This window comes from Ostrinia nubilalis, chromosome Z (assembly GCF_963855985.1).
Source record: "Ostrinia nubilalis chromosome Z, ilOstNubi1.1, whole genome shotgun sequence".
Lineage (NCBI taxonomy): Eukaryota > Metazoa > Arthropoda > Insecta > Lepidoptera > Crambidae > Ostrinia > Ostrinia nubilalis.
The window spans coordinates 22,610,001-22,622,862 of NC_087119.1; the positions used below are offsets into that span (position 1 = coordinate 22,610,001).

At 34.4% G+C, this 12,862-nt stretch overlaps 1 protein-coding gene across 1 annotated transcript in view; it reads right to left on the reverse strand.

The window, feature by feature from the left end:
• Nucleotides 1-12,862, reverse strand: part of LOC135086708 (transient receptor potential cation channel subfamily A member 1) — a 127,008-nt gene that overhangs the window by 19,656 nt on the left and 94,490 nt on the right. The window contains exon 7 of the mRNA XM_063981486.1: nucleotides 9,489-9,614. Coding sequence (XP_063837556.1) covers nucleotides 9,489-9,614 — 126 coding nt within the window. The remainder of the gene's footprint in view (nucleotides 1-9,488; nucleotides 9,615-12,862) is intronic.

The window sequence follows — 12,862 nt, forward strand, 5'->3', positions numbered from 1 at the left end:
TAATTTATGTATGAAAGACCATTAACCAAACCAGCAAGCCGAAGCTGCGGAGGTGAGCTTGGGTGATTACGCCTTGTTACGTAAGGGCGAAGAGGCTGCTCTTCCCGCAGCGCCGGAGACGAGGAAAACCAAATTAAGCCAACAATTCCAACTCAATACTAAAGTCGTCAAAATTTTTCTAAGTCTCGTGCCCCATAGCGCCCCGTTTCCTATACACTGACCCAATCTATTGTCTTTAAAATGTCTTTTTGACACTTGTAAGAAACTGAGAAATCCATCAAACACAAATCACGTTATAAATAATACAAAAATGACTGAAGTGTATTCAAACAACGAATAATTTAATCAAAATGGTGCTTGGAGTGTCTGCAAGACGTCTTAGACGAAATGCTTGATGACGTACCCTTAGCGTTACACCAAATGCTCTACTACCAGCAGGATGGTGCTCCCCCACAATAAGGACGTCAAGTGCGCGAATAATACGTTTGGTGAACAGTGGATTGGACGAGGGGTCCAGTAGCTTGGCCACCACGATCCTCGGACCTGACACCAATGGAATTTTTGGAGTGACTTGAAACGACTGGTATGCGCAGAAGAGATAAACAGTGTAAACGCGTTACATGAAAGGATTGTTTTAGTGAAACTGTGATACAAAACGTTTATGTGTTGCGAAAACTAAAGCGAAAAACCTACGCTTCGCCGTGCTAGACTGTGCCTTCATCAGAACGAAGGACACTTTGAACACTTGCTTCGCAGTACGTAAACTTTGTAAGTAGGAACTTATGAATAAATAATCAATCGTGAATAAGGTGATTTCATTTCATACTTAATTTATTAATTTGTAAAAATAGGGTACAATGTTTTAAATTAATTGAAACCCTAATAATTATTACGTATTTTTGACGGTCCTAAGCCCGTAAAGTAGAAAGGAATATCTGAAATCAACTGAAGAGTATTTTAAAATAGTTATTATGACTGGATAAAAAGGCTGGTACCCAAAGCCATAAAATTAAGAACTAGGCCACGCCCACTAGGTTTATTCCACTTGCACCTGTAGAACGAGCGAGCCAAAATTGGTTTATTCCAATTTGTACTGAAAAACCAAATTTACTAAAATCTTAGTGTACTTTCTTTATGGGAGTCTCTTGTTTATCTTAAATAATAGGTACTATTACCTACTTTTACCTCTGTGAATATGGCAAGAATGCAAAGTAACACGGTGTATATGTTTCGAAAGCTCATTAACTAAAGATTTGTTATATATATTTAGTACAATTGTTTTCTGTGTATTTGCTTCTTGATCATAGATTTAATAAAAAATGGGAGGTTTTTTCTTACTGAGGAGATTTAAAACAGGGTGTTTCAACTCTCCTCGTTTTCAATTTTTTTTTTTGTTGATTTAATTTGGACATTTTGTTTCAGCATGCCTACTGATTATAAAAGAAAGACTGATAGAGGTATGGCGAGTCGCGAAATATATGATCTCGCAGCCGAAGAAGTAACCTTGCGACAGAAAAGTCTCCGTGACGCGGCTTCGAGTTACACCTGAACCATACCTCCTTATACAGGTATATTAAAAAAAAAACTGCTTATGAAGATAACGAAACGGCGAATCCACCGACGGTCGGATATCCAGAAAAGACTGTTTTTACAGCTTCAGAAGAAAAAGTACTCTGTGAATATCTTTTAAACTGTGCCGCTGCTAACTTTGGCCTAAGAACTAAGGAAGCCAGAACGTTTGCTTATAGGTTGGCTGTTGAATATAATAAAAAAAATCCTTCTTCTTGGAATGAGCATGAAATGGCTGGAGAGGTTTGGCTTCGATCTTTTATGAAGCGTCATCCAGTTCTTTCTCTAAGACTACCTCAACCTACAAGTATCGCTCGAGCTACAAGTTTTAATAGAACTAACGTAAAACTTTTTTTCGAAAATTATACCTCAGTAGTAAAAAACTAAAAAAAACTCATTAAAACTCATTTATTTCTGTAAATAGGCTTAAAAAAAAGCACTTTTACACGTCCCAGTATTAACCCTACCACTGCTTCAGGACAATAAATGGGCCAGTGCTGAGAAGAAGCAGCGCAAGAAACTCAGTCACTATTGTCAGCCTCTTTTTCAAAGGTTTACATGCTTTAAAATGTACAAAGTTATAAATATTTATGCGAGCTAGGCAGTAACGTATCCCAAACATTTTTATCTTTTAAATAATCATCGACTTTATAGTAGCCCTTTTTCATTAAGGTACTTTTAATATGTGCTTTGAATTTATGAATGGGTAGTTCTACAACAGTTTGTGGTAATTTATTAAAGAATTTAATACATTTTCCCATAAATGAATTACCAATCTTATGCAATCTGAAATTTGGAACGGCAAGTTTATTTTTGTTTCTTGTATTAAAGTTATGCAAATCGCTCTTTTTCGTGAATTGCTCTATATTTTTGCGGACATATAAAAGGTTTTCATAAATGAACTGTGAAGCCACTGTCAGTATGTTTATTTCCGTAAAAAAATCTTTCAAGGAAAATCGGGGTCCAAGGTTATAAATGGCCCGCACTGCTCTCTTCTGCAGAACAAACACAGTTTCAATGTCCGCGGCTGAGCCCCATAACAATATGCCGTATGACATTATACTATGAAAATAGCTAAAATATACTAGCCTTGCCGTTTCAATGTCAGTTAATTGCCTTATCTTTCTCACTGCAAAAGCAGCCGAACTGAGCCTTTTTGACAAAGTTTCAATATGAGGACCCCATTGAAGTTTAGCATCTAAAGTGATTCCCAGGAATGTTGTGGAATTTATGCTATTTAATGGTTCATTCTTCACCATTAACTGCGTGGAAACCTGCCTCACATTAGGTAAGGTAAATTTAATGCACTTAGTTTTGTTTGCATTTAACAATAAGTTGTTAACAGTGAACCAATGTAGAACCTGTGAGAGTGTGTTATTAATATCGTCAAAATTTACTTTACCTCTATCAACTTTGAAAATGAGAGATGTGTCATCAGCAAATAACACAATATCACACAGATCTTTTACAAAGTAAGGAAGGTCATTAATGTAAATAAGAAATAGCAAAGGTCCCAATATTGATCCCTGCGGCACACCCATAGTAAGAGGTGCTCCAGAAGACTCAGTTCCGTTAATACAAACTTTTTGTTTTCTGCCTGTGAGATACGAGTTCAGCAGATCAAGTGACTTATTCGAAACACCATAATGTCGCAATTTGTTTAGTAAGGTTTGGTGGTCTACACAATCAAACGCTTTTGAAAGATCACAGAAAATACCAACAGCGTCCTTTTTACTCTCCCAAGCATCAAAGACGTGTTTCAATAGTGCTACCCCAGCGTCAGTAGTACTTCTACCTTTCGTAAAACCAAATTGCTTATTGTGTAATAATTTGTTAAAAATGAAGTGAGATAGAAGTTGGTGGAAAATAATTTTCTCGAAAATTTTGCTAAGTACTGGTAGAATAGAAATCGGTCGAAAATTAGAGGGGTCACATTTGTCACCAGCCTTGAACAATGGAATTATTTTACTTAACTTCATTAAGCTAGGAAAGCAACCTTGATCAATACATGTATTAAAAATGAATGCAAGGTGAGGAGCTATGGTGTCAATAATTGTTCCAATTATACTGACGGAGATTCCCCAAAGGTCCTCAGTTTTTTTCATATTTAATTCTCTAAAGGTTTTAATTATTGTATTACAATCTATATGCCTGAACTGGAGCAGACACTGGCACTCGGTGACATTAGATTTTAAAAGAGACTCTGCAAGAACTGGTGATGAATTCAGTTCTTTAGTTGTTTCAGACGCAATATTGGAGAAGAATGTCTCAAATGTGGTTGCAACTTCTGTATCGGAATTTATAATTTCGTTTCCGATTTTCAGTGAAAAAGTGTTATCCTTCGATTTATTTTTACATGTTTGTTTATTTATTATGTTCCACGTAGCCTTAGCTTTATTATTAGAATTTAAAATCATGTTTCGAAGATGATTTGATTTAGCAGCCAAACAAACCCTTTTAAATATTTTTGAGTAATTTTTAACATATTCTATAACACTCAGATCTTGCGTATCGGCTTTAAGACTATATAATTCATACATTTTATTTCTACTCTTGTGAATGCCAGTTGTAGCCCAGTCATCAAATTTACATTTAACAGAATTTATTCGGATCTTTTTCTGTGGGAATGTGGTTTTGAATTCCTCACTCACAACACTGAATAGATCCTCATAAATTTGATCGACATTATTGTCATCTAAGTTGACAAATACAAGTTGCAGGCAAAAGATATATGGAACGTTGATGAATCGGGCATCACGACTGTTCAGAAACCAGACCGCATTATTGCCCGACGAGGACAAAAACAAGTGAGTGCCATGACTTCCGCGGAGAGGGGAACATTAGTTACTATAGCACTAGCAGGAAATGCCCTTGGTAACCACATACCTCCGATGTTTATCTTTCCGCGAAAAAGATTTAATGATCACTTTATACGCGATGGACCTATTGGATCAATTGGCTCTGCGAATGGGTCAGGGTGGATGCAAGAAGATGACTTCAATATTATTTCTTACATTTTTCAAAGACCAAGTCAGGCCATCTAAAGAAAATAAAGTTCTATTGTTATTAGACAACCACGCTTCACACACTGCAGTTAAAAATATCGAGTTCTGCAAGGAAAATGGCATAATTCTATTAACTTTTCCACCTCACTGCACTCATAAGTTGCAGCCAATGGACAGGGCCGTTTTTGGGCCGGTGAAAAAAGCAGTTAATACAGCTTGTGATAATTGGATGCGGTCTAATCCAGGAAAAGTAATGTCCATCTATGATATTCCTGGGATAGTAAAAACTTCGTTTGACACAGCCGTCACACCACGCAATATATCTTCCGGATTCATCCATACCGGAATTTGGCCAGTTAACACTGAAATATTCCAGGACGCTGATTATCTTCCCAGTCAGGTTACTGATCGATCCTTGCCAACTTCCACTAGTCCTGGTCCATCGAGCTCTAACTTGGAAGGCATTTCTAGATGTGAAGAATCCGTGCCATGTTCTACCCTTGCAGACAGTATTTTACACGATTCCCGTACACCAAGTCCATCAATCTTAAATTTACCGGTTACTCCTCCTCTACTCAGCTACAATGCAGAAAACTTACTTAAACATGCAAAAAACCCTCGTATAAATTCACCTGGTCTGGCGATATCTGAACCCGTTGTTCCCTCTACAGTCTTTATATCTGATGTAATACCTGTAGCATCTACATCACGAGATACTTCAGTTACTATGACAGCAATTCCATTCTCACCTGACACTCTTAGACCCTTGCCAAAGGCTCCACCACGAAAAGGAAATCAAACAAATCGACGCAAAGTGAAATCAGCTATCTTAACCAACACTCCCGTAAAGGATGAACTAGCTGCAATCGAAGCAGTTCGAATTTCTAAGAAAAAAGTGAAAAAACCTAACTTTGATGAAACAAAAAAAAGGAAAAGTTCAAAACTTGACACTAAAACTAAGAAGACCAAGGTTATAAAGAAACAAAGAAAAAATGAAGACAGTGAAGAAGAAGAGGAAACTTTATGCCTTTGTTGTTTTGAGCCATATTCTAATAGCCGAGCCAAAGAAAAGTGGGTGCAATGTCTGGAGTGCAAAAACTGGGCTCATGAAGCTTGCACTGGTGGAGAATTTTCCTATGTTTGCCACAACTGCTTGTCAGACTGATATTTTTATTTCCATAATTATTTTGATTTTAGTCATTTGTGAGATATTTGTATTGTAACTTAAATATTCAAAGAAATACTGATTAATTAAGACTGATTGTAATAAATAAGAAACGACTGATATTTTATGTTAAAGACTTAGAATATACAGTGTGAGTCACGTTAAAGTGTACATATGAAAATAGATGAAACTAGACCTATTTTTATCGACAAAAAAGAGGTCAAAATTTTTTTGAGATTTTTTTTTAATTTTTTATAGATTTTTTTTTCTTCCAATTACTTATTGTAAAGAAAACGTAATAACTTTTAAACTAAGCGGTATATCCTGATAAAATAAAAACAGTAATAATGCTAAATAACAGGCGATACTAAAAAAAATACATAAAATACACAAAAAATGCCAACAAATAATAAAAAATGATACTTTTTGAAAAAAATCTGCTTAAAAATTCGTGTTTTTTTGGTTATTTGATAAATTTCTCCAAAAAATGCCCGTATAACAGGTAGTTTTTATTACTTTTTATTATTCTCTATCGTATTATCTTTGTAAAACCAAAAATCGCATGTCTCTATCCCTATCACAACATTTGCTGTGATCGTTTGAACAAAGGCCGGCCACAACATTATTTTCCGCTACAGGTAGAGACAATTTTAATTTTAACTAAAATGCTTATTTTACTTCGAAATCTTTTGTTTTTATTTGAAATCTAACTTGTCTTTATCAAAATTACAAATCTAGAGCCATTTTCAGTTTCGTTCTTAACGAAGCGTTGAATGGCGCGCCCGGAGAGGCTTAGTTCAAACGATCATTGCAAACGTTGTGATAGGGATAGAGACATGCGATTTTTGGTTTTACGAAGGTAATACGATAGAGAATAATACAAAGTAATAAAAACCACCTATTATAGGGGCATTTTTTGGAGAAATTTATCAAATAACCAAAAAAACACGAATTTTTAAGCAGATTTTTTTCAAAAAGTATCATTTTTTATTATTTGTTGGCATTTTTTGTGTATTTTATGTATTTTTTTAGTATCGCCTGTTATTTAGCATTATTACTGTTTTTATTTTATCAGGATATACCGCTTAGTTTAAAAGTTATTACGTTTTCTTTACAATAAGTAATCGGAAGAAAAAAAATTCTATAAAAAATTAAAAAAAAATCTCAAAAAATTTTTGACCTCTTTTTTGTCGATAAAAATAGGTCTAGTTTCATCTATTTTCATATGTACACTTTAACGTGACTCACACTGTATATTATCATAAAGGAATGTAAAACATTTTGTTTATCGTTATTTTGATTAAAGTTACACATAGGTCGTTGTGATAGGTAATTTTAACTACTTTAGGAGTTGATTATTCGTAAGCTTGTAGTAACCTACTTAACTGAAAATTATATCAGTTAAAAATGTTGATAAAAAAGTTGTTTTCGTATTTGAAAAGTTTTATTTCAATAAATACCTTTATATGATATCTTCACTTTCATTATAATATCCCTCAATACTTCTTAAAAATATATGTTTCAACTCTCCTCGACCCCTGTTTCATCTTACCTCGGTGTGAGGGGAGTTGAAACAAATTGACTTGTTACGGAGAAGTCGATTTTTCACCGCAATATTTATCGTTTACAATTTCTCTAAGTTAATTATTCGCAAGTGTATAGAATTACCTATCGATTGGTACTAATATCATATGAATTCTGCCTACAGCGTTTTGTGTATGAAACAAATTGTCAAAATTGTTTCAAATGCCCTCGGTCTCCCCTACACTCGTAAGGTCAACCAAGTCTGATGAATCAAAATACTGGTGTTGCAGGCATTACTGGTCTCAGTTTCAGATTCAGTTTAAGCGTCATCAACATTTGCTTTCATGGAAGAATATTTTAGGATGCCTATTTGGAAGTGTTCGCACACGTTACTGCAAAAACAGCTAAAAGTTTGTATAGAGTCAAGCAAGTCAAAATGGAGTATCCACTTTCAATGGAGTGTATGCATTTGCCTGCACTTAGTGTATTTGTAAAATGCCTTTATATAGCAGTAAGTTTTGCTGGTTAGTCGATATTAACTTTTCCATTTTCTTCGTAAACCCAGGGAAATGATACACAGGGAAGTGAGATTTTTGATGTATTTTGCCAAAATCATGAATTATATAAACTTCATATCAAATTTAATATTATCAGTCAATGGACGCAAGCGAGTTTGACAATATTGTTTCATAATTGCCCTAAAATAATATAAAATACTGTTATAAATACGTAACAGATGAGTGAGAAGTTGTCTGGCCCAGACACGACAGACGATGATAACAGCGTAGCTGCGTCTAACTGACTGACGATTTGGGTGAAATAAACGTTTCACTAGGCGAACTTAACTGCATACTTAAATACATAAGAACGACAACATGGCTTACCCTTTGTTTTGTTAAAGATTTTAACGTGTTTATAGGTGGCAGGGAAGTGATACTTAATTCGTGTCGCCTTTGTTCAGCAATAAAAAAAATATGTAAATAGGGAATTCTAACATAATCCATATAGGTTAAATGAAAGATACACTAATGGTTACTTTCAATACAATATTATTTTTGACTAATTATATTTTTATATATTTTTTATTGTGATTTACATCATGAATTCTGGAATGTCACCCCACAGGGAAATGAGAATTTTTCCCATTTGAAGCCATTTTTGTCTGGGATGTTTTTATTAAAACGTGTTGAAATTCAGTGACCAAGTACTATGTGAGTTAAACTTGATTAATACCCTAAAACGAAAACTATTAATTGGTAATTTAAGGAGCTGCAAGTTGAGCCCCGTAAAATTCCCTGATTTGTAGAACTACCCAAATTACAATTTTTTTTTTTTAATTTAAGTTTATTTGTATGAAAGATTACGCGGTAATAAGCGGTTTACGATTTACGAGGTATTAAAAAAAAACTACTTACTAGATCTCGTTCAAAACAATTTTCGTTGGTAGTTTTTATAGTAATGTACATTTTATGTTTTTTTTTAGATTTTTCATTTTCTTATTTTAGAAGTTAGAGGGGGGGACCAACTTTTTTCCACTTTGGAAGCGTCTGTCACGCAAACTATTCGGTTTAGAAAAAAAATATTTTAGAAACCTCGATATCATTTTCAAAGACCTATCCATAGACACCACACACAGACTTATAGTTTCGGAAAAAAATGGCTGTGACATACGGACGGACAGACGGACGGACAGACAGACATGACGAATCTATAAGGGTTCCGTTTTTTGCCATTTGGCTACGGAACCCTAAAAATGGCCGTTACAAAAGATTTTGCTATGACGATGGAGGCAACCACTCTGAAGCCGAAAGGTCGTCGATTCTTCCAAGCAATGACTAAACATTAAATCTCAAAAACTACTTAACTTGGAGCTGAAAGGCAGGTAAATAGTTTATAGATAAGAAACGTTAGAACAAATTTTACTACAGGCTCGAACCCAGGGGGGAAAGGGGGATTAAAGGTATTTATGAAAATTCATCGGTACAAAAAGTAAGACTTGAAAATTGATATACTTATTAATTATGAAATCGAATACTTTTATTTGTAATTTTTTTTTAAGTAGGGATACATAATGTATAATTAAAGTTTTAATATTCTTACGAATGAAAACTGATAATTTAGTTATATAGACAAAGGATATCCCGAAATAATGATAATATAATTAATTTCATATTAGCAGTTAATCCAGGAGGATTCCAAAGAGGGTCATATCACCAGGCTCTTACCAACACTCTCGCGCACATGTCATGATCGTGTATGGCTGCGAAGTGCAGTGCAGTGCGCCCATGCTCACCGCCCAGATCCACGTTGAACTGGCTCTTGTACTTCGCAAATATCTGGAGGACCGATACCTAGAAAGAGTTTTAATACAGCCTATTACAGCACACCATAAGATTTAATATTTTTTAAAAGTCGCATTTATTAAAACTACACGACGCGTCGTACTTGCTTTGTGAAAATTTGTATACTGCTACAAAATGAACGATTCAATGTTTTTAGAATCCAAAGTCAACAATAGACTGATGTTTGAATGTTTTGGATAAATAAAACCATTTGAATAAAATGAATTTACGACGAATCAGTAAATCCAAGTGCAAAGCAAACCGTTCGCATTGGGCTATTCAAACACTGTACGAGTCCTAATTATTTTAGTGTTCATGCAGATGTTGACAGAAGGACGATACTAAACCGACGATCTAATTATTCGCAGAGATGGATTAGGGGTATTTTAATAATATGAAAAATTATTGGCGGTGAATATTAAAGCCACTATAAATCTTTAGTCTGCCCATTGATCAAACTAAACATTGGTTCTATAACTGTTATTCCATCATGAATTGTACCCAAAAGGTATGGTTATCCAAAGTAAAAAGTTTTAATCAACCGACTTCAAAAAAGGAGGAGGTTCTCAATTCGACCCGTATGTTTTTTTACCAGTAATTTCGGTGAGTTTCTTGACGATTCATTAAATAAGGTACTTCGACCCCTTGGGCTCAACACCAAACGGCACAAATCTATTGCAAAGTATTTCTCATTGGGAAAAAATGCTCTCTATAATGAAAAAAGTTTACTGTTCTCACAATAAAATTATTAAGTGGAAATGTGTTATGGGAACAAGAAAGAGGCTTATGAAGAGGGTAGAATGAAATTAATGCGCGCAAACGAGCGTAGATGATGAATTAACTTTAATTGGGCCCCGACTTCGTGGAGTCCGGCCCCGTCGTTTAGGATTTAGTTGTATAAACTTTTATACGAGCCAACAATGTTGGTGTTCTCACTGTAGGCCCTGTAAAGAGCATTGCTACCAATTTGACATAACAAAGGACATTGTGTAGCGTTTAGAAACTTAACGTTGACTGTTTATTTTGTTAACTAGATCAACAATATCGTAACACTTGTAAGTTGCGTTATAAGGACATCTATCTTGTTTAATACCATAGATTCTTACTTATTTTCTAAGAAATCATGATTTGTATTGACTTTTACCTGAATTTTCAATGTGCAATTTCAATTCATCAATTCTAACGCAATAAGAGATGACGGTTGAAGTAGACAATAAACTTATAGAAGTAGGTACGTTTGTAAAAAATATTTTCTTATAACATTTTGGCATAAGTTTATATACTTAAATCTACTTGTTATTAGTAAATAACAACATACGTGACGTTCATCTATGTACGTGCTTAATGTTCATTTCAAATAAATTCTATTTGATAAGTTCATAATAATATTCTTCTTCTGACATATGCGTTTCTCAGGGTGCAAACTAAGAGCTAAGAGGCTGTCTTAAAAATTCCAGAAAAACGTTCTTTTGCAAACCTTTTAATAAGCATCGTTTGAAGCCTATTATAACCCCAGTAATATTTCTGTGTCATCTGGCAACGTATTAAACAACGCTTGGCAAAATATTTGATGAGCATAATGGTGCTTTAAGTGATCTATATAAGCTCGCAGAAAAAATGCTTTAAAACTGTGCGGGCAGTTGACATTGGACGGTTGCCAGTTGCCACATAGGTAGGTACCTACATTAATTTTTTACTACTTTTATATCGCAATGTAGCTTTTGCTCACAGTCCATGAAATTATCGATTTCAGAAAAATGGTTTTACTTTTTACGTCTTTACCATTTTCTTTATTGTGCCCTGACTTTGGTTACAAATCAGTCCACGCATATACGAGTAGCTTACTCGCGTTTCAGTAATATAAGTACTTTTGGCTTTGGTCAGAACAGAAAGTTTTTTGAGGAGATGACTTACAAATCGACTCAAAATCAAAAAGGAAAATACCCTTAAACTTATATGGCGCAGTGAACCATTTCTTAGCCATGCGTTAAAATAAATTAAAGTAGTCTACGATTACGATACGAAGTTTTTACCAAAAATAAAAAAGCACTTACCTCTTTCCTTTACTAATAAACATTACACGCTCGTTGAACAGTGTTTTAAAGTGGCGTTTAGTATGGAAATAAACACTTTAAGACAGTGTTCAATGAGTGTGTTTTAAGGTAAGGGTTAATGATTAGATAGGTTTGTTTATCTCGTGATTATTAAATAAACAAAAAGAAGACCAGGACGATAAGTATTCCTAAACTAAGCTTTATGTTTCAGTAACGTGGACTTCACTTTGTAGCCGTAAGTTGAGATCTAATTTGAAGTTTGATACTTTTTTGCCCAAGGCCATTTTATCCAGAAGTATTTATTTACTGAAGTACACAGATATAGCACCATGCTCGCTAGTATTCAAGAAACCCTGTAAGTCATAAGGAGAATATGAAGAACATGTATCGCTTTACTGAACGTGTACCTATTGACAGTAAAAAACCTCGTTTCATGACACTTGTGTTATTAAATCAAGTTCACCAGCAAATCATTTACGTTATGTTGAGTAAAGTATGTTTTATGAAAAATAACTTTGTATAGCATGCTCATTGCTCATAAAATATTATTATCACTTTTTAGATACAATTACTTGTTCTTAAATAAGTCTGGTTTAATTTTGGCTTGTAAAGAACGAAATAGAACAGAACATTTCTCTGTAAATTAGGATTCTTTTTCCTATGTAAATGAAACTAAAAGTATAATAACAAAAGACGCTTTTGGTAACTCTTATTAATATTTACCAAAACACTGAAAAAGAAGATACCCTTTAGAATAATTTAAATATCCCTTTGAGCTTAATCTTAGCCTGATGCTTTTTATGTCTTGCATTTCTTCTTTCCAAGTAACAATATTAATCAAAAATTGTCAGTGGTATGCGCAGTGTCGAAGGGTGACAGAGTTCACTAAGTTTAACCAGTGTCGTCGGATAAGCCAGCGGAGTACTTAGTTTATAGTTCAGTCGACTCGCGAAGCTTAGCTCTATAAATTAGCTTTGTGAATTCAAGTTCGAAAAGACTGCAACTAGAACTCCTATTAGGTAACCTGTGATTCGAGTACGTGAGCTGAGGAAGGAACGGACTATACAACGATACTTTGTTTAGTTAGAGAGCGGAGGAAGAAGGTATAGCGGAACAGAAAGTTTCACGTGCGCACAACCTCTCGTAACGTTCTATTTAATTAACATTAAATTTTTTGGAAAATCTTTAACTCTACGAGAACCA